This window comes from Schistocerca serialis, chromosome 1 (genome assembly GCF_023864345.2).
Source record: "Schistocerca serialis cubense isolate TAMUIC-IGC-003099 chromosome 1, iqSchSeri2.2, whole genome shotgun sequence".
NCBI lineage: Eukaryota > Metazoa > Arthropoda > Insecta > Orthoptera > Acrididae > Schistocerca > Schistocerca serialis.
In genome coordinates this window covers 668852624-668880214 of record NC_064638.1, presented here as the reverse complement: position 1 = coordinate 668880214, position 27591 = coordinate 668852624, and the positions used below count along the sequence as shown (strand labels likewise).

The following is a 27591-nucleotide window of genomic DNA, read 5'->3' as shown; positions in this document are numbered from 1 at the left end:
GTGGCGATTTACTGTACCATTGAGTTTGAACTGTGCCTCATCAGACCACACAATCATCTCTACAAACTCTTCATCGATGCGCACCATGTTAGTAAACCAGTTGCAGTACTCCATTCTATGATCTGGGTTGTCCTTGTTCATTGCGTGTAGCAATTGTGGGCTGTAGCACTCCCACTTTGCTGTCTTCAAAATTTGCCGATCACTTGAGCGACTCACTCCAGTTTCATGGGCACACTGTCTCACAGACTTCTGTGGTGAGCAAGTGAATTATTGTAACACATGACAGGAGTTAGCTGGACTTGTTACTGTTACATGTCGTCCAGATCATTGTTTGTGTACATCTTTAACACAGCCTCAGACCTCAAAATTTGTCTCGAATTTGACTAATCGCTAAACGTGTCGGTGGATCTGTTTAATACTCATTTCACCATTGCCACTGAACCTCATTAACGTTTTTGTACTTAAAGTACAACTTCAAAACTGACTTCCTTTCATCGAATGTAAGCCTTGTGCCAGCCATGTTTCCTTGAGTAACTAGGTGCAACTAAGAACAAAACACTGACTATCTGACAACAGTCATCTGACAAAACAAAACAACGCTACAATGTTTGAGTGGCGATTGCCGGAACTACAAACTATTACACTACCAAAGAAGAGACAACTCCATCAATTAGTTTGCCAGTTATGGACTTTTAAACAGTGGATACATTTTTTTTGAACCCCTCTGTATAATACCCTGGACCATATTTAAGCTCTTATGGGATGTGATGGAAGCAGAAACATACCCCCGCTTGTCACAGGTGAGTAATGCCCGTGACTGGGCAGAAGATGCTGTTTTTATAAGGACTGACCCTGACCGCATTTTGGGCACGCCCTCCACCTCTCCCCAAACTTGTCCTCTAAATGCTCCACAAAAAACTGAGGCTTCACTGACATGAAAGATTCCCCATCAACTCTCGTACATACAAGTTACCGGGGCGAATAAGCTTCACTGCCATCCTCAGCCTGGCGTTCCTACCATGGTGTGGACAGGGAGGGGAACAATTTGGGGTCTTATTTTTTTGCATTGTAGTTAGACCTCAACCACTTAGAGACTGCTGGTGGCGGACCACCAGCAAGAGATGATGTACTTATGCTTCATGACTTGTCACCTGTCCTGATGCCACCCACTCCTACCAGGGGCCCTCCCCACAGGCGCCACCCAGCCTCAGCAAAGGGGGTGGTCGTTGCTGGAAGTCCCGATGCCCCAGGGGGATGGGCATCTACTCCTTGGCATACGTGGGGAGTTTACAGCGCAGGCATCAGCAGAGCGATTCCTGTTTAGTCAGGGTGTTACAACCAACAGGGAATATGGCGACCGCACCACAATGGAGTGGCTACTGTGCTGGATATCAAGTGCAAACAAGCAAACAAGTCCATTATCATAGTCAGCGCAGAAAACGATACTGCCCTGTGGATGGAGGAAAATGCACCCAGGAGGGTGACCTCGCCCAACGGCTGGAGGAGGAGCGGAAGTGTAGATCCACATCGACGAAGGGTGCAAGAGGTCTCAGCCCCTGATGGACACGATGCACCGTCTAAGGTGCCCTTCCTCAACTGGCTCATTCTTCGGGAAAATTTAGAAGAATGGAGGTCAAATCCGACATGGGATCATCACATAAGATCCTAAAAGTGTGAGACTCCTTTTAGTCACCTCTTACAACAGGCAGGAATACCTCGGGCCTATTCTAACCCACAGACCAGCAGGTGAGTAATGTTAAAGGTATTTCAATTTGTGTTGATTGAGCCAAATGTAGGCTCTGGATGTTTTCTTTCATGTATGTCTTTACGGCAGCTTCCAGATGAAACTTAGTCAATAGAAATGTTATATTTAGTGAGCAAACAACAGGACAGAACTGTTTCTTATAAACCACAAAGGTATGAGGATGAGGAACTTTGTGTGGAAATGATGAAAACTGTTCAAATGAAAATATTACTCTTTGTTGGAGCACTTAATATGAAAGGAAGGGACTTCCCGAATGTTACACAACAGGACTAGGTGATAAAATGAACACAAACTTAACAAAGAAACATGTAAGTTAATTCAGGAGATGAGTTAGGCAACCCCTGCCTCTTTATCTTTACGAATCTTTAAATTGTTAAATGCATCTGCAAACACACAATCAAGAACTAAAAACAGGGTAAGTGAAATTCAGAAAAACACCAAAACTCATTTTTAATTTAGTGAATATTTTTAATAGTGTAATTCTGTGCGGTAACACGACAAGTTGTACAAGTAAAATATAATGCATTCTAAATTCACAGAGCCCTGTAATAGCTACTCCTATGTAAGAGAAAAAAATCATTTCTTCTTGTCAGGAACCACAACCTTGATAAATTGATTCATGAAGAAACATTTCCACACAAGTTGTTCACTTAAAATAAATACTTTATTCAGCATAATTGGCCACTTACCACGTTAGGTCATTGTCAGACACTCACATGGCTGTGGACATATCCTTGTAGTAGGTACCCAGAAAAAATAAAATATCAATCAAGTCTGACATGGCATTGCCTGAAGTGGGCACAACCTTGGTCATAAATTAGTAGTATGTTTTTCTCACAGGTATACACAAATATGAAAAACTTTCTAGCCCAATATATGCCATAACTTTCATCTATATAGCCTTTATCCACTAAATACATTGTACTTAGTTTACTATTTACAGAGAATACAAGGTAACTGCAGTAAAAATACTGAGCAATAACTTGGCTGCACAGTAATGAAGCAATCTCATCTTTGCATTTTTCCAACAGATCAAATCTGATACATCGTGCATGTACTTTGTATTATTTGGATATACTGAAAACCTTAATTACTTATACTTCACAACAACTCTAAATTGATAATGGTGTATGTGGTAGTAAGTAACATGTGAAAGTGAACTGATATTACTCTTATGCAACAGCACAGTTTATTATTCCATCCTTCATTTACACTACATCCAAGCCTTTCCAGTACTAATGCTAACAGTTTAGTGTTTCATTATCTTCTGATTTATCTATCCCAACTTATAATCAAATACTAAGTTGTATTTTTCGTGAGAGATTTTTTCCTGAAAACTCTGCTGTTCTTGTAAATTTGTAAATAACACTTTTTTTTTTGGGGGGGGGGGGGGGGTGAAGTCGCTTCTCTGCTACCTCCTCTCCCAAATAAAACATCTGTTTCCATATTTTATATCTCTTTCAGATGGCAGGTTATATACCAGGTACTGACTGGTCCTTGCATGGTGAAAACAACAACTACATTAAAGCATATCTGTTTCTGGAGTAGAATAATACTGCCCCATCTTAGATGAATCAATGAACACACACCACACTTCATCGCTGGGTTCCACTCCCAAAGATTTGCTACAAAAGTTCTCTCTCTCTCTCTCTCTCTCTCTCTCTCTCTCTCTCTCTCTCTCTGTGTGTGTGTGTGTGTGTGTGTGTGTGTGTGTGTGTGTGTGTGTGTGTGTGTGTGTGTGTGGAGGGGGGGGGGGGGGGTCAGAAATGTGAAGTAATCAAATCTAGTGCAAGCAAATGAAGTTCAACAAGAGGTGAACCTAGCAGTTCTCAATGGTTTATTATTATCACTAGATGTCATGCAAGGTTGCAAAGTTCTGCATCATTTATCAGATTAATATCTTCAACATGTTGGTAGTCAGTGTCAAAGTCATTGAAAGGAGATTAAAGAACATTGGCTTCTTGGACTTTTCCATGAACAGTGTACCTGCAAGTGGTGCTGGTAATGGAGAAGAAATAGCATCATATTGAACTCTTTCAGAATGTTTGTGCACAGATGCAACCCCTACTGATGATAATTAAACTTGAAAATTTTTCGATGTATGCAAAAATCATACCCACAGGACAATTTCACCAGTAGTTTATTGTGTTGCATAAAAAAAACCAAAAGCAATTGAAAAATTTTTGCTTCACGGTATTCCACGAAAATAAAATTTTGCCAATATCTTCAAAACCTGATAACATAGTGCACAATGGTTTTCAGATTTGTAACCACCATGAAAAACTGATTTATGAAAACTAAATATGTCAGCAATACACAGCTTGTTTATCAACTCAATTAAACATTGAAGCTACTTTAAAATTACCTTCACTACAAATTTACATTATGTTCAATGACTTCTCACAGTAAAATAACAAAATATTTCACTGACTGTGTGGAAAACTAGCAAATTAATAATTTGCCCTGTTAACACAAGTTGCTACTTTCATTTTCCTTCTTGTCTGAATAAGGTAAGGTCAACATTAATATGAACTATTCTCATACAAAAGAAAAGATCTCCAATTGAATTACCTTGTGAAATCACAAGTGAAGACGTTGTGGCAGTGCTATTCTGCCGTCGACGTGCATCGGCTAATATATCTATTATAAGCGTAGCAAATTCACGGGCACTAAATCGGGCTAACTTCTGACGACCCTGATTACGTGTCGCTGAGTATTCTGGATTCACTGGGAGGAAAGGAACCACAGAACACCAATCAGCAGGCACTGTCGCATTACTGCCTCGATGAGATGATAGCCAAACTGAACAAGAAAGGAGAAAACACAAAATTGATGTATTTAGAACACAAATGGTACAGCAAATTATTCTTATGCATTTTAGTAACCATCTGCAATTTAATGTCTCTCTTGAAGCAACTTCTTAAAAATAGTATCATCTAAGTTCTACAAGCAACCTTCATGAATCATAAACAACATTATATAAAACAGAAACTTCTATTAACAAATATATTATAGTCATAGAAAAACAGATGGGATTACTTTCAGATTTTGCAATTCCTTGTAGAGCTGATAGAAAAACACAAATTAACAGCAGTAGTACTTCCAACTTCCAAAAACCACACAATTTCCTTCTTCAGTAGTGAAAACAGTTGGAAGATTTTGGAGGAGTATTGCAAGTAAGTCAGAACCCTTGTCAAGAGGTCTCCATCAAATAAGAGAGGACGAGAGCCAGTACGGTGGCAAAGACAGATGGATATAGATGAAAAGAAAATGATAAGGGTAAAGAATGATAAAAGGGAAGTATAATAAACAGAATAAAATAGGGGAATATATATTACAGAATATCAACAGACAAAGGCAGATGAGGATGACATGATGAGAGGATACATTAGAGAGTAAGTTCTCCTTTCTCAAGTTCAGAGAGAAATTTTCTAGGTAGGAACATCCAAATGGCCTGTATAGTATTGCAGTCTCACATGGCTCTGCTGTAGAGAACACTTATTAACTAGGTGCTTGATATCACTAAGACCTACAGTTCATGTGCCTTTTCATATTTTCAATCCGTTTCACTCTAGTTGTACCAATGCAGAAAGCCACACTATGAACATGTCAACTGACAAATGATACAAATAGTTTTGCACATTTCCTCCTCCTATCTGTTAGTTTATCTTCAAGGTGGATTCTGAGTATCCTGATCCAAGCTCCATCCTCCAACCTCTTCCATATGAAATGTACTTTTGGCACTTGGTGGTTTTAAAAGCAGGGAATATTGTCATTATTCATTTGTAAAACTTCATTTTGGCTTTATGGAGAGCTGCACTTACTGATGCTAAGTACATACGCAATATTATTTCATTTCTGTGTTTTCTTGCGACTGTACACTAAAAACTAGCTCAGAATACCGAGTAACTAATGAGCCTTCTTCCTGCTGTTTAATCTACATTCTTCAGGAAAGAAACTTTAAGGTTACATTGTATCATATGTTCCTGTAATCAAATGGTTCAAATGGCTCTGAGCACTATGGGACTTAACAGCTATGGTCATCAGTCCCCTAGAACTTAGAACTACTTAAACCTCACTAACCTAAGGACGTCACACAACACCCAGCTATCATGAGGCAGAGAAAATCCCTGACCCCGCCGGGAATCGAACCCGGGAACCCGGGCGTGGGAAGCGAGAACGCTACCGCACGACCACGAGATGCGGGCTCCTGTAATCATAGTTGCTATTGCTGCCCTTGAGTGATTCTACAGGTAACTTTAATTTTTAATTTTATCCATTATAAGTGATGTTGTTACTTACTCATATCTATTTCTCTTCTATCAACTTCATCATACACATCCATTGCTAACTCTTCAAATACATGGTTTGGCAGCTGTAAAATAAATTGAGTACATTAGCTTAAAAAAAAATACATATAGCTCAAAATGAAAACTGAACTGAGAAAACTGTGAAATTATGAGGAAATATCAATTTGTTGGCAAAGATCAAAAGGAAGAGCATGTCACTCAGACTCCAGGATGTGAATGGCCTGCCTGTTGTGAAGACAGAGCAGAAACGAAGATGAAGGTAGAGGTGTCAGAGAGAACCATGCATTTATACGGCAAGCAAACCTCCAGCCACTGCAGTTTAGATCCATCTGTATAACCCAAAATACTTTCAGATTTGAGGTGACCAATCACCAAAAAGCAGAAATGTTGAATTGCCAATAGTTAAGAAAGAAAACTGCTAGCTTTCTGAGCTATCCTTCAACAGGTTAGAGTAAAAACAAGAACGCACACGTACGCACACACACTTATGCACCCACGTGGTGCCAGCTGAACTAACAGTGTAAACACTATAGTTTGGCAAGTGAACTAGTTGTGGTGGGGTAGAGGGAGGCTAGAAGTAGGAGAGGGACGGGGGGCGGGGGTGTTGGTCACTGATGGCTCGGGCGGAGGTGGCTGGTTTGCTGGCTAGGAATGCAAGGAAAGAAGAATGGCAGGTATATCGGCTGGCAGGATTGTAGTGGCCAGCAGGGAGCAGCAACGTGAATTGGGAAGGGGCGACAGAGATGAGGAAGGGGAAACTGTTGGGAAGAGAGAGTGGCGACAGTGGGCTACATGGGATTGACGCCTGCTTTTCAGCAAGTGGAATGCTTTAATTCAAAAGTATTTACATTCTACAGGAACTTTCCTGCAACATGCATACACTAAAACATAGTGCTCAGTTAAAAAAAATGTTAATTTAAAACTGTATTCTGAGATACAGTGCTTTCTGTGGGGTGGCCACAAAAAGTTGTGTGGCTTAGTGTACCATGACCAACTGCCACTGAACAGAAGGCTCAGTATAGTCTGGCAACAGGACTGGGCTTATATGCACCTTGTTGCCAGTGTATCCTTACTGTGGACAACATCTGTGATATGAAGATCTGACGAACTTGCATGACCTGCAGCTAAGGCCGTTTAAAACATTTAGTGTCTTTAGCCCTTTAAGGACTAAGAGAACGACTTTTATGAATATCAAGAGCTCAGATGGAAACCCAGTTCTAAGCAAAGAAGGGAAAGCAGAAAGGTGGAAGGAGTATATAGAGGGTCTATACAAGGGCGATGTACTTGAGGACAATATTATGGAAATGGAAGAGGATGTAGATGAAGATGAAATGGGAGATATGATACTGCGTGAAGAGTTTGACAGAGCACTGAAAGACCTGAGTCGAAACAAGGCCCCCGGAGTAGACAATATTCCATTGGAACTACTGACGGCCGTGGGAGAGCCAGTCCTGACAAAACTCTACCATCTGGTGAGCAAGATGTATGAAACAGGCGAAATACCCTCAGACTTCAAGAAGAATATAATAATTCCAATCCCAAAGAAAGCAGGTGTTGACAGATGTGAAAATTACCGAACTATCAATTTAATAAGTCACAGCTGCAAAATACTAACACGAATTCTTTACAGACGAATGGAAAAACTAGTAGAAGCCAACCTCGGGGAAGATCAGTTTGGATTCCGTAGAAACACTGGAATACGTGAAGCGATACTGACCCTACGACTTTTCTTAGAAGAAAGATTAAGGAAAGGCAAACCTACATTTCTAGCATTTGTAGACTTAAGAAAGCTTTTGACAATGTTGACTGGAATACTCTCTTTCAAATTCTAAAGGTGGCAGGGGTAAAATACAGGGAGCGAAAGGCTATTTACAATTTGTACAGAAACCAGATGGCAGTTATAAGAGTCGAGGGACATGAAAGGGAAGCAGTGGTTGGGAAGGGAGTAAGACAGGGTTGTAGCCTCTCCCCGATGTTTTTCAATCTGTATAATGAGCAAGCAGTAAAGGAAACAAAAGAAAAATTCGGAGTAGGTATTAAAATTCATGGAGAAGAAATAAAAACTTTGAGGTTCGCCGATGACATTGTAATTCTGTCAGAGACAGCAAAGGACTTGGAAGAGCAGTTGAATGGAATGGACAGTGTGTTGAAAGGAGGATATAAGATGAACATCAACAAAAGCAAAACAAGGATAATGGAATGTAGTCTAATTAAGTCGGGTGATGCTGAGGGAATTAGATTAGGAAATGAGGCACTTAAAGTAGTAAAGGAGTTTTGCTATTTGGAGAGCAAAATAACTAATGATGGTCGAAGTAGAGAGGATATAAAATGTAGGCTGGCAATGGCAAGGAAAGCGTTTCTGAAGAAGAGAAATTTGTTAACATCCAGTATAGATTTAAGTGTCAGGAAGTCATTTCTGAAAGTATTTGTATGGAGTGTAGCCATGTATGGAAGTGAAACATGGACGATAAATTGTTTGGACAAGAAGAGAATAGAAGCTTTCGAAATGTGGTGCTACAGAAGAATGCTGAAGATTAGATGGGTAGATCACATAACTAATGAGGAAGTACTGAATAGGATTGGGGAGAAGAGAAGTTTGTGGCACAACTTGACTAGAAGAAGGGATCGGTTGGTAGGACATGTTTTGAGGCATCAAGGGATCACCAATTTAGTATTGGAGGGCAGCGTGGAGGGTAAAAATCGTAGAGGGAGACCAAGAGATGAATGCACTAAGCAGATTCAGAAGGATGTAGGTTGCAGTAGGTACTGGGAGATGAAAAAGCTTGCACAGGATAGAGTAACATGGAGAGCTGCATCAAACCAGTCTCAGGACTGAAGACCACAACAACAACAACAGCCCTTTAAGTTGTTTAGGTGCAGAAACCACATCATTCTCTGCAATGGTGGCGTTGACAAAGGAGCTACTGCCAACAACAACCTGATACACAAAGACCGACTAGCTCAGCCCAGCTAATATCACTTGATGGGTTACAGTTCCCATAATGTATGCATACCAGCAAACGTTTTAAGACCCATCCGTATCATTCAAAGATTGCTAATTTTAGGGCTGAGCTGTTTTAATACAAGTTTTTTGTCTTCTTCACAAAGATGAATGGCAAGATCTCTGGTTTCCGTAAAACATAACTGTTTTAATCATGCTTAACAATGATTCCTAAAGAATAGAAATGGTTATTTATCCAGAAATATCACACAGAGTCCACTAACAGTAAACGATCCTCCAGCTTTGTGCTACAAAATTACAATACCTTCTTTAAGATTTCAAAGATATTAGTTGCATACCCATCAGTTGTTTCCATAAAAAATCTGAGCTCTTTGGCATTGTATTCGTGTGCTGTGCAGCATTGTGAGCATGTTTGTAACCATGCACTGCATTGTGGAGAGTATTGTGTTTAAGTAGAATAATTGCATTTCATTAAAAACAATGCAGAAAATCATTAAACATCACCTTTTTTAGAATGAGATTTTCACTCTGCAGTGGAGTGTGCACTGATATGAAACTTCCTGGCAGATTAAAACTGTGTGCCCGACCGAGACTCGAACTTGGGATCTTTCTCCTGCAAGAGCTTCTGTAAAGTTTGGAAGGTAGGAGACGAGCTACTGGCAGAAGTAAAGCTGTGAGGAACGGGCGTGAGTCGTGCTTCAGTAGCTCAGATGGTAGAGCACTTGCCCGCGAAAGGCAAAGGTCCCGAGTTCGAGTCTCGGTCGGGCACACAGTTTTAATCTGCCAGGAAGTTTCATTACCTTTTTTCTTAAGATTTTGAAGTCAGCCACGCCAATTAGCGTTATAGTGTGTAAAGCCCTAATAAGTCTGTAACTAACAAGTAATTACTGACAGTTTTGCAGTTTAAAGTATTGTTAAAGAAAAATTTTGACCTCCTGTTAGATGCTAAAATACTATAGCCATCACAATATATTGTTGTCACTCAGTGTAGCACTTATGGTTATTTACACAAACTGGGCAGCTGCAACGGTTTCCCAAGTAAAATTTTCCATTCGAAAATTACTGTCAGGCTATACAACATCTGTTAGTCAACATACCTGCTGCAGCTTTTTGCGGGCAACTTTTGACAGTTCTGAGAGCTCAAGTGGATCCGCCATCTCAGGTATGATGTAGTGCTGACCAGCCACATGGTCAGGTCGACGAGAGCACAAGTAGTAAGCCAAACGGTCTGTCAGTTCATATGCGCACTCCACTAGCCTCTCTGCCAGATCTCTGTGACCTGCTGCCCTGCAGAACATAAAAAATTGTGTCTTCAAGCTGGTTAGTAAGGGTAATACAGAGGCATAGAGTAGAGATGAGGAAGTGCAGCAGTGTAGGGATTGGGGAAGATGCTAGTGCTACCTGTGGGAGTGTGCAGGGATATTGTGGAGACAGGACAGGGCAGCATCAAGATGCTGTGGGGGGTGGGAGGGTGGGGGGGGAGGGGGTGGGGGGAGGAGGAGGTGGAATGGGGAGAGAAGTAGAGAAGGGGACAGGACTAAGTAGGTGCACAGGCAGGATATAAGCAATATGTAGTGCTGGCATGGGAGCAGGGAAGGAGATAGGTGGGTGGAGGACAGGGACTGGTGAAAGTTGAGACCAGGGGCTTACAGGAACAAAAGAATACGTTGTTGGGAGAGTGCCCAGCTGTGCAGTGCAGGAAAGCTGTTGCTGTGGGAAGGTCACAGGTGTCACAGGCTGTGAAAAAGTCATTAAGGTGAAACACATCATTTTGGGCAGCGTGCTCAGCAACTGAGTGGTCCAACTGTCTCTTAGCCATAATATGATCTTAGCAATTCATGAGGACAAACAGCTCACTTGTTGCCATGCCCATGTAGAAAGTGGCACAGTGGTTGCAGCATAACAGATCACATGGCTGCTATCAAAGATGCCCTGCCTTTGATGGGGTAGGAAATGCCTGTGACAGAACTGGAGTAGGTGATAGTGAGAGGATGTATGGGACAAGTCTTGCATCTATGTCTATTGCAGGAATATGAGCCATGAGGCAAGGAGGTGGACACAGAGATGCAGAAGGGATGAATAAGGATACTGCATAGGTTAGGTGAATGACGGAAGACCACTGTGGGAGGGGTGGGGAGGATATTTCTTATTTCCGGGCACAATGAGAGGTACTCGAAACCCTGGCGGGAAAGTGAGTCAGTTGCTCCAGTCTTCAGTGTTGCTGAGTCACTGAAGAGTGTTCCTTTGTGGCCGAACAGTGGGTATGTGGGGTTGGTGGGTGGAAAGGAGTTGGTAGGAGACTGTTGCAACAAGGCACAGGAGATCTGTTTCTGGGTGAGGTTGGGATAGTAATTTTAGTCGATGAAGGCCTCAGTGAGACCCTTGGAATATTTGGAGGAGGACTGCACATAACTACAAATGCAACAACTGTGGGTGGCTAGTTGGTATGGAACGGACTCTTAGGTGTGAAATGGATGGCAGCTACCGGAGTCAAGGTATTGTTGATGGTTGGTAGATTTGAAGTGGATGAAGGTCCTAATGAGGCCATTACTGATATGGAGGATGACATCAAGGAAGGTGGTTTGTTATGTTGAGGAGGATCCAATGAAGCAACTGGGAAGGGGGAGGTACTGAGGTTCTTGAAGTATGTGAATAGGGTGTCTTCACTCTTAGTGTAGATCTTGAAGATGTCATCACCGAATCTGAACCAGGAGAGAAAAACTGATAACCTTCTGTAAATGATTTGATCTCTAGATTGCTAACACTTAGTTTAAGCACTGTCAGCAAAGATTGTACACATGGAAAGCTCCAGGTGACACTGCCAGATATCAAATATACTTTGCTATTATCAACCAGAGATTCAAAAACAGTGTTAAAAAGGCAAAACCCATTTGAAGTGGAGATGCTGATACAGATCACAAATTACTCGTAGCAGATATTAGGCAAAGATTAAAGCATATTATGGAAAGACGTCAGATGAAGAAATGGAATGCTGAGAAATTGAAGAACGATAACTTTACGAAAGAGATCCGTCAACTATGTTGAAAATAAATTGGAAAATATAAGGAGAAGTGTAGATGTCACTGAAGAGCAGAATACCGTTAGAAATACAAAGTTACAGGGATTCAAGATAGAAATTGGAGAGCTGAAAACAACAAGAAATAGGAAAAAAGGATAATAGGAAGTATGTTGAATAAAATGGATGAGCGCAGAAAATGGAAAAATGATAGTGCAGAAGAAGGCAGAAGACAGTGCAAAAACTAACTATGAACTAAGAAACTTGACTGACGCGGCTAGAGAGGATTGGGTGAGGAAACAATGTGAGAAAATAAAAGAAATGGAAAAGAAAGGAAAATTGGAAGAGATGTACAGAACAGTGAAATCCTTAACAAGGTGAGAAGTAAGGAAAATAAGCAAACAAGGAATTTTACACAAACATGGAAAGAAGACAGTATGAATAGCAAAGGAAGAGAAGAAAGTTTGGATGGATTATGTGGAAGAGTTACGCAGTGCAGAGTCAGATACCACCACACTGGTCTCAGAAGAAGAAAGGGGAAAGAATAAAGAAGACCGAGGTCCTAAGATGCTGAAATGCAAATTGGAGAAAGTAATTCAGGAGCGCCAGGAAAAGAAAGCATTAGCCTGTGATAAAATAATATCTGAGGCACTGAGGGTCTTGGGTCCACATTCAATAGCCGAACTGACTGAGGTAGTAAACAGAATTTATGACAGAGGAATTTGTCCTCAAGATCTACTGAAGACCATTCTAGTAACGTTATCTAAAAGTGCACAAAAGAATGCAAAGATTACAGGACAATTAGTTATATTAGTCACATTGTAAAGTGAGTGATACCGAAGAGGATTGAGCCAGCCAAAGACACTCGTCATGTGTGTATGAGCCGAGTTTTTGTGTGTGTGTGTGTGTGTGTGTGTGTGTTTTGTCTATTTAAGAAGAAGGCCTTCCATCTGAAGGTTTACGTGTTTGGTAGTATTTTTGCTGTGCCTGTCTGCAATTCAGCATCTCAGTTATATGATGAGTTGCAATCTATCCTTTTTCATAATATTGTCATTATTCCATCCTGGATTTTTCAGCATTTGATGACTGCAGAAGGCGTGACAGAAATGAACAAGGAGGTGTACATTTGTTTTATTGACAGGGAGAAGGCTTTCAATAATCAACTGGAATATACTGCTGAGAATTTTAAGTGATGTTAGTATAGTCTGGAAAGATAGAAGGTTAATAAAGGTGGTGGATGAAAAGCAGAAAGTGAGAGTAGGAATGGAAGAGATGAGCTTATGGCAAGAAAGTTCACTGTCACTGAAGTTACTCAACTTATGAGGACAAGAATCAATAGGTAAGGCCAAAGAGGATGCGAGGAGCACTGTAACTGGAGCAGAAAGGATACAGACTGTAAAATATACAGATGACCAAGCAGTCCTGGCGAAATCAGAAGAGGAGCTACAGAAGATGTTAAAGAGTACTGCAAGAAGGCACGATGAGGATAGAATAAGAATAAATATGGAAAAGACAGAACTAATGAGAATAAGTGAGAAGGAAGCTCCAGTTAGCATTCTTAGATGGAAAAAAGATAGAATAAGTAAAATCCTTTCCGTACCTTGGAAGATTAATAGCATGAAATGGAAGCCGTAAAAAAGAAATAAGAAGGGGGATATCTACGGGAGAGAGAGAATTTTAAAAGGTGAAGCAGTTACTAACATCTACAAGAAATCCAATGGAGTGGAAGAAAAAATTTGCTAAATGTTGTGTGTGGAATGTAGTGTTACACAGCAGTGAATCATGGACATTTAAAAAGAAAGACAAATGATATTTAGAAAGTTCTGAAATGCAACTATGGAGAAGAACACTTAATGTGAAATGGATTAACAGGCTTAATAACAGAAATATAATGGAGAAAACAGGGGAAGATGATTATTGGAAATGATCAGCAAGAGGAAAATATCTTGGTCGAGCCATAAACTGCGTAGGAAGTGTTTTCAACAAAGAATTATAGAGGGAAAAGTAAAAGGGATAAGAGGAAGAGGTACGAAGAGAATTGCAATGATGGATGACAAACATACAAACACATGAAAGGTGATACTCAGAAAAGGACATAATGGGCAGCATCTAGATTAAACCAGTCATAAGACAGATGCACTGAAGAAGAAGAAGAAGAAGAAGAAGGTGCCTACAAAAGAGTCCTGCAGCTCGTAAACACAGTGACGAAGCCCTTATTAGTAGGTATGATTATGAGGGGGGAACAGATTTTATGTGGTGTTGCAGTTCTTTCTGCAGATGTAAGTTTGTTTTCCATGTTGAGTGATTTGGGGAATTATGGTGAGGGGAGGTTAGGAAATTCTGGATAGTTAACAGAGGGTGATTTGGAGACAGCAAGGGTAGAATATTCTTGAGTGGAATAGTGAAGTGAGTCAGGCAGGACTCAATGTTACTTTTGAATTAAGTCTGACTGACAGGGTGCATGGGGAAAAAGTGTTTCTGTTGTAAGGACCAGGAGAAGGGGAGAATGTCTTTAACAAGCCCAACATGACTGAATTTAGGGGTGTGGCAAAAGGCCAGGGATTTGGAAAGGACTGATACTTCTGTGGAACTGAGGCTTTTGGAGGAGAGGTTAATGTCTGTGTTGTGGGTCTATCTAGGTTCTCAATTCTGTACGGTAGCGAGAGGAAATTTCTGAGGGGATGGTAAATATAGCAGGTCTCCAAGGCAGGGTTTGGAGGTATGTGGGAGGACAAGAGAGGTTTGACAAAGTCTCTTCTAAAGGTTGTGAGCAGTGGAAGATGACAAATGGTAACTTCAATGTTCCTGGTTAAAGTTTACACAGGGAAATCAACTTTATGGTTTAAAACCACACTTCCACATATTATACCTGCAATATTTGCAGTTACATTTCTTTACTAGATTAAGGCAAGATTTAGCATATAGATGAGGCACTGAGTCAATGTCCTCTTTCAGACCTAACTAATATAGAATACACATTCTTATGCGTAGCTACACTGTCTTATCTGACTACTTTCCAGCCAAGCTGCAGCATCAAGACAGTGTGGTCAGCCAAGACAATGTTGCTGTACTGGTGTGTAGCTCCAATGAAGCGCTGAAAGCTTAGCAATGGTTCCAGTTTTGTTTCCGTGCCTGTTAGAAACTCAATAGCTCATATAACAGTCGTGTTATTTTTATTGCTTCCATTACGTACATTCCAATGACTTTCCAGTCCCATATTTTTAAGGGTAATATCTGCAACAGAAGTTAGTTATCGGTCAGTCACTGTTGGACTGGCCAACTCGTACAAATATCTGAGTGTAACACTTTGTAGGTACATGAAATGGAATGATCACACAGACTCAGTCTAGTATAAAGCAGGTGGACGACTTCACTTTATTGGTAGAATACTGGAGAAGTGCAATCAGTCAACCAAGGAGATCGATTACAAATCACTCATGCAACTGGTTCTAGAATATTGTTGAAGTGGGTGGGACTTGTACCAAATAAGGCTACTATGGGATACTGAACATATACAGAGAAGGGCAGCATGAATGGTCACAGGTTTGTTTGATCCATAGGAGATTATCACACAGATATTGAAGGAACAGAACTGAAAGACTCTTGAAGATAGACACAAACTATAACGATAAAATCTATTAACAAAGTTTCCAGAACCGGCTTTAAATGCTGACTCTAGGAATATAGTACAATTCCCCTGCACATCACTTACATAGGGATCGTGAGGAAAAGATTGGAATAATTACAGCATACACAGAGGCATTCGCAAAATCATTCTTCCTGCACTCTATACATAAAGAAAGAAACTCTAATAAATGATGCAAAGGGATTTACCCTCTGCCAAGCACTTCACAATAGTTTGCAAAGAATGAATGTGGATGTACATACCCTCTAGCTGACTAAAAAGGGCATGTTAAGAATCTAAAATATACATGCTTAATGTGATTTCCATATACTAGCTTTATCAGTCAATTACAATATCCATTACTTTCTTTAGTCTTTGAATTTTTTTATCTCACTTACTTCCTCTGATAGCAAACTATTAAGGTCTCTGACAGGTATCTCTGCAGTGATGGGACTGAGAATTAGTTTTCTGCTTGATGTACCCATAATTTTTTAAATGATACCATATTTGTAGCAAATATCAAACTTTAAAAACATTTAGAAATGTATCAGGGTTTCCCCAAGTGAAATTCCCCGATTTCCTCACAAGTTTTAGTACTTTTCTCTGACAAATATTAGGATCCCAAGGGTAAGTAAAGACAAAAGATGACCAAAAAGAATAAGGGCATCAGTATTTCTAAACGTGTTATTAACCCTCTAGTTTTGAATGAACACTAATTTGTCTCCTTTACAGGATTTATGATCTGAAGGATAAGTAAAAAGGGAAGTTGTGTAAATGAAAGCCATTTTTGGATGAAGAATTTTTGTTTTTATTAATGAGCTAACTGACTGAGTTAACAGCAATCCTGTCATTGCTGACACCAAATCAGAAAAAAATTGAGACAAAAACAATTTATTCAATAACTTTTCGTCTGTTACTGTTAGCTTACTTTCTTAGTTGCTTTATTCAGTTTTTAAATACACAGATGGTGAATATTACATTGAAAACACTCACGAGCAAGTGCTACAAAAACATCACTCCTCTTCAAATGCAGAACAAATACTGACACACATCTGTAGGTCTATGATGTACCCTCAAAAATACAAGTTTACCAAAGCAAAGATTTAAAGTGTCGACAGAAAATTTTACTTGGCTAAAATTGTTTTTTGACTAATAGCTATGACAATAACATATTATGAAATCATGATTTAAATGAAACTTTTATCACAGAACTCAGTATTTAATTACAATTTATCATTCCAAAACCTCAAACATCACTTTGAATACTTTTATTTTATGATCTTTATAACAAGATCATGTGACAGCTTCCGTTAGTGCTTTTAAAGACAAGACATTTTCCACGGACTCAAACCTTGTAAACATATGTGATGGCATCAAACCATCATACAACTTGCTCGAATCACAGCCCAAAAATTTAATATAAGCGGAAAACTGTTCAAATGGTTCAAATGGCTCTGAGCACTATGTGACTTAACATCTGAGGTCATCAGTCCCCAAGACTTAGAACTATTTAAACCTGACTAACCTAAGGACATCACACACATCCATGCCTGAGGCAGGATTTGAACCTGCAAACGTAGCAGCAGCGCGGTTCCAGACTGAAGTGCCTAGAACCACTCGGCCACAACGGCCGGCCAGAAAACTGTTCATCAGATAAAAATCAATAACAAATTTGAAGTTCGTCAAAACTGCTTTCATATCTAAAGCACTGACAATCTTATGATTACATGAAAACTAAACAGAAGTTTTGCCTTTCAATTAGATGTTACAATACATGTTAAAGTAATATAACAAGACATACATATGAAAATAATAACAGAACATTCTTCATCCTTTGTATACAAGGGTAATCACATTTTATTAGGTGCATGCATAGGAAATTTAAAATTTGTACTTGAAGGTAACTTTCAGCAAATACTGAATTACCTGCTCAACATCATATACACAGTATCTGAAAAGTTGTTAAGGAAGAAAATAAAGAGTTTTTAACAACAATTCAAATCATAACTATAGTACAACAACCAAAACAATCAATTATTGATAAAATTATTTAATTGATATAATAGAGGGAAACATTCCACATGGGAAAAATATATCTAAAAACAAAGATGATGTGACTTACCGAACGAAAGCGCTGGCAGGTCGATAGACACACAAACAAACACAAACATACACACAAAATTCAAGCTTTCGCAACAAACTGTTGCCTCATGAGGAAAGAGGGAAGGAGAGGGAAAGACGAAAGGATGTGGGTTTAAGGGAGAGGGTAAGGAGTCATTCCAATCCCGGGAGCGGAAAGACTTACCTTAGGGGGAAAAAAGGACGGGTATACACTCGCGCGCACACACACACATATCCATCAACACACATACAGACACAAGCAGACATATTTAAAGACCATATGTCTGATTGTGTCTGTATGTGTGTGGATGGATATGTGTGTGTGTGCGCGCAGCGCGCGAGTGTATACCCGTCCTTTTTTCCCCCTAAGGTAAGTCTTTCCGCTCCCGGGATTGGAATGACTCCTTACCCTCTCCCTTAAAACCCACATCCTTTCGTTTTTCCCTATCCTTCCCTCTTTCCTGATGAGGCAACAGTTTGTTGCGATAGCTTGAATTTTGTGTGTGTGTGTGTGTGTGTGTGTGTGTGTGTGTGTGTGTGTGTGTTTGTGTGTGTGTGTGTGTTTGTGTGTCTATCGACCTGCCAGCACTTTCGTTCGGTAAGTCACATCATCTTTGTTTTTAGATATAAATTATTTAATTGGATAGATAAGAAATCTACTCAGTAAGCAGTGGCAGAAAACACACTCAAAAGACTGTTGTGATAGGCAAGTTTTCGGAGCCAGTGGCTCTTTCTTCAGGCAGAAGGGTTGAAGGGGAAGGCAGAAGGGTTGAAGGGGAAGGAAGAGGGGTGAAGCAAAAGGACTGGAGAGGTCTAGGAAAAGGGGTAGGTCTTGGGAAAGTCACCCAGCACCGCAGGTCAGTGGTGACTTACTGTACGGGATGAGAAGGAAAGACTGATTGTTGGGGATGAGATTTGAAAACCTGAGTGTTTAAAGATGGAAGACAGGGTAATATGCAAGGCAGAGGTTACTACTAAAGCATCGTGCATGACTTAATAAAAGTGAGAAGCTAAGTGCATTGTACGTAACAGAGGTGGGAGAGGGTGGTGAAAGCTAGACGGGAAAGACAATGAAATATGTAGAAAACTAAAACGGAGTGACACAAAGAGCTGAGACAGAAGAAATTAATGTAATTAAGGAGAGGTGGATGGTGAGAACCAAGGGCATGACGTAGTGCTGGTTCCCACCAGCGGTGTTCTGAGAAACTGGTGTCTGAGAGAAGAATCCAGATGGCACGTGAGGTGACACAGGCACCGAGGTCATGAATGTCATGTTGTAGAGCACGCTCTGAAACAGGATATTGCGAGTTGCCAGTATATTCCCTCTGCCTATGTCCATTCATCCTAATTGATAATTTGGCGGTAGTCATGCCGACATAGAAGGATGAATAGTGTTTATGTAACAGCTGATATTGACGTGTCATTTCACAGGTGGCTCTCCCTTTGATAGTATTTTTTTGCCAGTTACAGGGCTATTATAGGTGGTGGTAGGAGGGTGCACCTGGGAAATCTGCTTTTTAACTAGGCTGGTTGGGTAATTAAGTGTAGTGAAGGCTGAGGTGAGAATGATAGTGTATTGCTGTAGGGACGTCTGACATGGAAAGGATGGCAACTGTCAAAATGCAAGTACTGTTGTTTGTTGATAGGTTCTTCCATCTCAGCTTTTCTTCACTTCATTTTAGTTTTCTACATCTTTGATTATCTTTTCTGTATATTTTTCCCCACCCCTCCCACTTCTTTTATGTACAATCCACTTAGCTTCTCACTATCATTACTTTGGGAATGATGTTTTAGTAGTAATCTCTGTCTTGCATATTACCCTGTCTTCCACCTTTAAGCTCTCGGGTTTTCAAATCTCATCCAATGTAGACCCCAACAATCAGCCTTTCCTTCTCATCCCATATGGTAAGTCTTCCTTGACTTGTGGTTCTGGGTGACTTTCCCAAAATCTACCCCTTTTTCTAGACTCTCCAAATCTTTTCCTTCATCCTTCTTCCTTCCCCTTCAACCCTTCTGCCTGAAGAAGGAACCACTGGCTCCGAAAGCTTGCCTATCACAACAGCCTTTCATGTGTGTGTTCTGCTGCCGCTTGGTGTGTAGATTTCATAACTATAGTACACATCCTTTGTACCACATTGCTGGAAATGGCAATTCCCTACAGCATTAACAATACTGATCTACAACTATCTCATTTTGTCTCCAACTATATAGGTCATTTATAAAATATTGCAGCGGAGATGACATCAAAAACTACTCTTCAGAATACATCAGCCTTTGCACAGAGGATTACAGTTTTAACATACCCTCCTGGCAGATTAGAAATGTCTGTTGGGTTAGGACATGAACCTACACTCTACACTACACTACAGACCGAAGCAGTGATGTGGGTAACAACAAGTGCAAGAAAAGGCTGTGAAGTAAGAGGTTCATCCACAAAATTGTTGTGAGGTCCCTTCACAACTGATAGAAATGGAGTAATGAAGTTTTTAAGATACATGACTTGAAATACTTTGTCATCAATTTGTGTCACACACTTTGTAACTAATTTCTTTATAAATTTTCTTTTTTTTGTGCGTGCAATCTGCATCTTGCACATAAGATGCCTGGCCATTATTTCCCTAAATTAGCATGGATTATTTGGGCTGTCTGCTATGGTCAAGATTCTGGCACTAAATATTACAAGGGAGTTCGGAAAAAAATGGAGACAAACTAGAGTGTATAAAACATCATATTCATATCCTGACAAGCCTGGCAAAATGAACATCAAAATATAGAGAGAGGTCTTTTCAGTCACATTTTTCATTACATTTCATAATTTGGTAACACTTTCATCCTACCATATAGGATTTTTTTAACTTTCCAGGCAAGATAATGCATCATACCAGACAAACATAAAGGAAGTATGTTGTAAATATAACATTAAAGTTTAAAAAATAAGAAATGCACTGGGGTATGTTTAGCAACTTTTCTCTGCCAAATAATACTACTCTGTATTTTGTCAAATAAACAATTCCAATCAATCAACAAAAACCACTCAAAATTCCTTTGTGAGAGAAGTGATTTCTTCATCAATTCCACTCAGTACAGTGGCCCTTTTGGCCAGTATCCATGACATTTGGCCTCCAGTTCTTTAACATGAGGAATGATGGACCTCTTCCATCTACCTCTCTCAGCTGCTTCATCTTCTTTAGGTTGCTTCTGCTTTAAAGCCCCACCACGACGATCTCAAGTGCTGCGATAGTCCAGAATCACTCTCTTGTTAATGTCAATCCTAAAAACACTTCCAGCTGATAGGCCTTCATGTACTTGATATATGGCTACCAATGACTTGGTTTGTTGGTTGACTATCACACACTCTTTATTAATGGAAAAACCTTGCTCTACAAAATCTTGACCATGGCTCAGAATGAGAACATTTCGAAGAAAGCTATACAAATGCTGACAGTTGGTATCACGATCCAGTAAGTATCTCCAAAAAGAATTTATTCTTGTCTATAGTTTGCACAGAAATCCAAAAATATCTCCTTATTAAGAAGTTGCACACTTTCTTTCTCAACTTTATCACAGCCCTTAGCACTTAATCAATTCTGTGAAGAGAATTTCTGCAAGGCATTCATGATTCTAGCCTTGCTAGGTCTTGGGCTGCTATTTATCACAGCTGGATCACAAAAGCTTGCAGGTACTCTCTTCAATACATTATAAATCGATCTCAGAAAAGGTACAATGCCCCAGTTTGTCTAAGACTGCATTCTTGAAACTCTCATGAATTGTATGAAGACCACAAGATCCCATATCAATTAAAGCTGATGCACTGTCACCATGAATACTCTTCAGATCAAGATGCAAATCCTTCAAGAATGCCCAATTGACAATACGTTCATCGGTTGATACCTGAAGCATGTTGGTCAGAAGCTTCTATCTTAAAACCGTCCTACATATTGGCAGCATTGGCATGGTCTTAAAATGCAGATAAAAACAGTGCATTTCAACATGTTTTTTAACTCTGTGCCAATATCTGCGAGCAATGTTCATTTTCTGAAACTCAGTCACCTTGTTAAGGCTCTCATCAAATCAGATTTCAAAAGGAATATCCCCTTCAAGATATCCAAGAATATTTTTCCTAAAGTGAGGATCTAACCCATGAAAAATACTGTATGATGTCTTGGTCTGCCAAAGCTGCATCTTACTAGCTACATTATCGTTAGGAACATGACAGGAAAGAAAACAGTCTGCTTTGCTGTAGTAGAAAACAAAACACGGTTTTTGAAAGCCTGTGAAGTCCATAATATTTTCGCCCTTTTAACATTTCACTGAATCAGGAAATTTGAAATAGGACTGTTAGTCAATGCAGTGTTAGTCACAGTTGTGGAGGTGACAATATAATTGTTAGTTGATGCAACATTAGTGGCAGTGGTGGAGGTGATGCCAGGATGCGACAGCTGGGAGGTCAACAAATTGACTGTCAACTGCAAGCTTTCCAATTCACCAGCCACTGCTATCTGATGAAGTGTCAAGCGAGCATTTTCATTATGTCCAGTTATCTTGCCAGACAAAAGAGCATGATCTGGAAATACCAGCACCCTGAAAACAACCAAATATCTGAATAAGATGATGACATGACCCTTGTGATACTATACAGTGTGGTCCATTGATAGTGAGTGGGCCAAATATCTTACGAAATAAGCATCAAACGAAAAAACTGCAAAGAACGAAACTCCCTAGCTTGAAGGGGGAAACCAGATGGCGCTATGGTTGGCCCGCTAGATGGAGCCCCCATTTTTTATTACATATTTGTGTAGTATGTAAGGAAATACGAATGTTTTAGTTGGACCACATTTTTTTGCTTTGTGATAGATGGCGCTGTGATAGTCACAAACGTATAACTACATAGTATCACGTAACATTCCACCAGTGCGGATGGTATTTGCTTCGTGATACATTACCCATGTTAAAACGGACTGTTTACCAATTGCATAAAAGGTAGATATGTGTTGATGTATGGCTATTGTGATCAAAATGCCCAATGGCCGTGTGCTATGTATGCTGCTCAGTATCCTGGATGACATCATCCAAGTGTCCGGACCGTTCGCCAGATAGTTACGTTATTTAAGGAAACAGGAAGTGTTCAGCCACATGTGAAACATCAACCACGACCTGCAGCAAATGATGATGCCCAAGTAGGTGTTTTAGCTGCTGTCGCGGCTAATCCGCATGTCAGTAGCAGACTAATTGCACGAGAATCGAGAATCTTAAAAACATCAGTGTTGAGAATGCTACAACAACATCGATTGCACCCGCACCATATTTTGATGCACCAGGAATTGCATGGCGATGACTTGGAACGTCGTGTACAGTTCTGCCATTGGGCACAAGAGAAATTACGGGACAATGACAGATTTTTTGCATGCGTTCTATTTAGAGACGAAGCGTCATTCACCAACAGCGGTAATGTAAACCAGCATAATATGCACTACTGGGCAATGAAAAATCCACGATGACTGAGACAAGTGGAATATCAGCGACATTGGTGGGTTAACGTATGGTGCGGCATTATGGGAGGAAGGGTAATTGGCCCCCATGTTATCAATGGCAATCTAAATGTTGCAATGTATGCTGACTTCCTACATAATGTTCTACTGATGTTACTACAAGATGTTTCACTGCATGACAGAATGGCGATGTACCTCCAACATGATGGACATCTAGCACATAGCTCAGATGCGGTTGAAGCGGTATTGAATAGCATATTTCATGACAGGTGGATTGGTCGTCGAAGCACCATACTTCGGCCTGCACGTTCACCGGATCTGAAATCCCCGAATATTTTTCTGTGGGGAAAGTTGAAGGATATTTGCTATCGTGATCCACCAACAACGCCTAACAACATTCCTCGGAGCATTGTTAATGCATGTGCGAACATTATGGAAGGAGAGCTACTCACTGTTGAGATTAATGTCGTTACACGTATTGCCAAATGCATTGAGGTTGACGGACATCATTTTGAGCATTTATTGCATTAATGTGGTATTTACAGGCAATTACGCTGTAATAGCATGCGTTCTCAGAAATGATAAGTTGACAAAGATACGTGTATCACATTGGAACAACCGAAATAAAGTGTTCAAATGTACCTACGTTCTGTATTTTAATTTAAAAAACCTACCTGTTACGAACTGTTCGTCTAAAATTGTGAGCCATATGTTTGTGACTATTACAGTGCCATCTATCACAAAGCGAAAAAAGTGGTTCAATTAAAACATTCATATTTCTTTATGTCCTACACAAATATGTAATAAAAAATGGGGGTTCCTATTTAAAAAACACAGTTGATATCTGTTTGACCTATGGCAGCTCCATCTAGCAGGCCAACCATAGCGCCACCTGTTTCCCCCTTTAAGCTAGACAAGTTTCATTCTTTGTAGTTTTTTTGTTTGACGCTTATTTCGTGAGATATTTGGACCGGTAACGACCAATGGACCACCCTGTATACCTGCCAACCTTTAAAATCAAAAAATCGGGAGATGTAGTTAAAAAAAACGAGGAGATATGGGTGATCAAAAATTGCAGTTCATTTTCAGTATAGTCCCGAGACAACTGATGAGAGTCTTTTCAAAATGTTCAAATGTGTGTGAAATCTTATGGGACTTAACTGCTAAAGTCATCAGTCCCTAAGCTTACACACTACTTAACCTAAATTATCCTAAGGACAAACACACATACCCATGCCCGAGGGAGAACTCTAACCTCCGCCGGGACCAGCCGCACAGTCCATGAGAGTCTTTTTCCTTGACATCAAAAAGCTATATAATGGCTGTAAAAATACAAATAAAGAAACTGAAACTAACCAATGAGTCAATTCCATACCCATTATTGTAGCACAATTGAACTGCAATACTAAGTTGGGATGTTTATTGACCATTTCTCCTACGATTGCGACAGTTTTTGTTCTTGCAGAGCTGTATTTTTTTTTTTTTTTTTTGCTACATTGGTATCCAGTAAAATTTTCTTGAACAGGTCATTTGCATGGTCAGTGCAATTAATTGGCAAATTGCAAGTGATGTAAATAATGATATACGTACATAACGATGTAAATGATTCTAACACCAAATTCCAATTTCTTTTTTGTTTATTAGTCACAAAGTTAACATTTTCTCGGTGATTTGAAAATCTCTTTTTCCATCATGTGACGTACAAATGTCACATCAACAAAGATAAGATATCTGTTATGCTGTGAAAAGTGGCAATTGACCCTAAATAAAGAAAAGTGTGAGGTTATCCACACATGTACTAAAAGAAAGCTGTCAAATTTTGGTTAGACCATAAATTGCATGAGTCTCAAGGCTGTCAATTCAACTAAATACCTAGGAACTACAATTACAAACAACTTTAATTGGAAAGACCACATAGATAATGTGTGGGGAAGGAAAACCAAAGACTGTGCTTTGTTTGTAGAACACTTAGAAGATCCAGCAAATCTACTAAAGGGACTGCCTGCACTACACTTGTTCACCCACTGCTAGAGTACTGCTGCACAGTACGGGGTCCTTGCGAGATAGGATTGATGGGGAACACCGAAAAAGTCCAAAGAAGGGCAATTCGTTTTGTATTATCACAATATAGAGGACAGCGTGTCATTGAAATGATACATGAGTTCGAGTGGCAATCATTAAAACAAAGGCATTTTTTGCTGTGACAACAGCTATTAATGAAGTTTCAATCACATTCTCCAGAAAGCAGAAATATTTTGTTTATCCACACCTGCACAGGGAGAAAGTATCATCATAATACAATAAAACAGAGTGTGAATAGAAAGATTTAGGTCTCTTGTTTTTCCTGTATGTCATTCGAGGCAGAATGGTAAAGAAATAACTGAAAATAGTATGATGAACCCTCTGCCAGGAACTTATGTAAAGATTATAAAATGCAAATAACGGATCTTTCCTTGACATAATAATGCACAGAAATTGTTGCAATATTGCTACACGAAAACAGAATGAAATGTTTGAGGTTAGTTGATTTACAAAATATTGAAATGATTGCACAGATTGCAGCACTGTAAATAATGTTATTCCCAAAATTTGGCCATGCTACTGTCAGTTGATTCATCAATTACAACGTTATATACATTCTGTCACCGATATCTTGCCACAAATTTTCCACAAAATAGGGTCTTAGTGCATGTTTCATAACTGCACTATGTTTGTTCTATGTATTTGAAGTTTTCTGACCACTTCATTCTCTGAATTTACTCACATACAACACACTTAAGTGACCACATGATGATATTGCACAATGACGAAAATACAAGGGAACCCTCTGTTATCATTTTGAAAGGTATTTTTGTTTAGGGTGCTGCAGATGTCGTGTTCTTTTGTACCACTATGGCTTATATGTCGGCATATGGTGCTAACAAAGTGAGACAACAACAACAACAACAACAACAACTGCAAGATGCTTTTGTGTCATCACCAAAAATTCTTCATAGTTTGCAAATTTACAATCACGTGGCCATTCTGCACAACATTTCTGGGCATACTGTGCTTTTACTATACCCATGTTTAGCACTAACACAATATCCAGTGATGTAGAGAACACCACATTAACACTGACATTATAGGTATGCTCAATGCATGCAGCTGCAGATTTATTAATACTGGAACACATAACAATACAGGAATGAAGATAGAATACCATGTATTATAAACATCTGGATGCTAAAAATTCCAGAGCTAATAGATGTTAATAAATAAAATTCTGCTATTTTCTGTGTGTTGAATGGATCAAGTGATTTGTAAAAGTAATTTTACCATAATACCACCCTGATATGTTTAATCTCTATCTTAATTCCCACTAGCCACTGGACAGGTGTTCAAAACAACCAGATTTAGTGGGAACACCACAAACTTGGCAGCACAAGCACAGTGACAAAACACAAATGCAAGTTCAAACAGAGCACAAAACATGAGCAATACAAGAACACATTCAACAAAAATCTGCAGGAAAGAGAAAAAAGTACAATCTATAAAATACCATGCACAACTTTCTGATTTCTACAAACTCGGAGAAGCACAGCGATTAAAAATACTAATAACGACAGACTTTCCACAATTGGCCACAAACTGAAATGATGGGTTTTCAAAACAATCATCTTAGGTTTGATGATCATTAGATAAAAAATCAGAAGTAATGAAATAATCGGGAGGTCAGAGAAAAGGCTGAAAATCTGGAGTCTCCCATCTAAATCAGGAGAGTAGGTTGGTATGTACCATCAGGGGAAGAACAGCAGTTGTCAATAGATGGGTATGTCCGGTTTCAGAATGCAAGTGCAATTAAGGAAAGATCAATGAAATCAACCCCTTTGTCTAAAAGAGGAAGCAAGAAGAACAGAAACATCAGGAAAGCAGGGCAGTGAGGCATACCTTGCCAATCCTCCCTCTTCACTGAAAAACCAGTGGCAAGTTTCCACAGCGAACGCCAAAAATTGACATTAGATAAGATAGGTTACATCAAGCTGTGCAATGGTGTGTCAAAAATGCCACCATGTTGTAAAGGTTTCCCACCTCAACCGATATTCCTGTTCTCCTCGCCTACATTTTAAAGCATTATTGGAATACCGTTTTATGGCCTAATGCATCACCAAAACGGCAAGGTAAAAAACCAATGCAGCTATCAAAAATAAAATCCCACTAAGAACAGTGAGATGATGTGCAGCTTTTAAGAGTCTATTATTTAATTAGATAGATAAAAAATCTACTCAACAAGCGACAGCAGAACTCACGTATAAAAAACAGT

The 27591-nt window shown here is 39.6% G+C and overlaps 1 protein-coding gene across 3 annotated transcripts in view; it reads right to left on the bottom strand.

Annotated features, from left to right (window-relative positions):
* The window catches only part of LOC126479952 (ARF GTPase-activating protein GIT1), a 223215-nt gene that overhangs the window by 83128 nt on the left and 112496 nt on the right, over positions 1-27591 (bottom strand). For all 3 annotated transcript variants that reach the window (XM_050103828.1, XM_050103830.1, XM_050103827.1), the window contains exons 5-7: positions 10135-10324; positions 6068-6140; positions 4337-4567 (exon numbers count right to left, since the gene is read on the bottom strand). In XM_050103828.1, coding sequence (XP_049959785.1) covers positions 4337-4567; positions 6068-6140; positions 10135-10324 — 494 coding nt within the window. The remainder of the gene's footprint in view (positions 1-4336; positions 4568-6067; positions 6141-10134; positions 10325-27591) is intronic.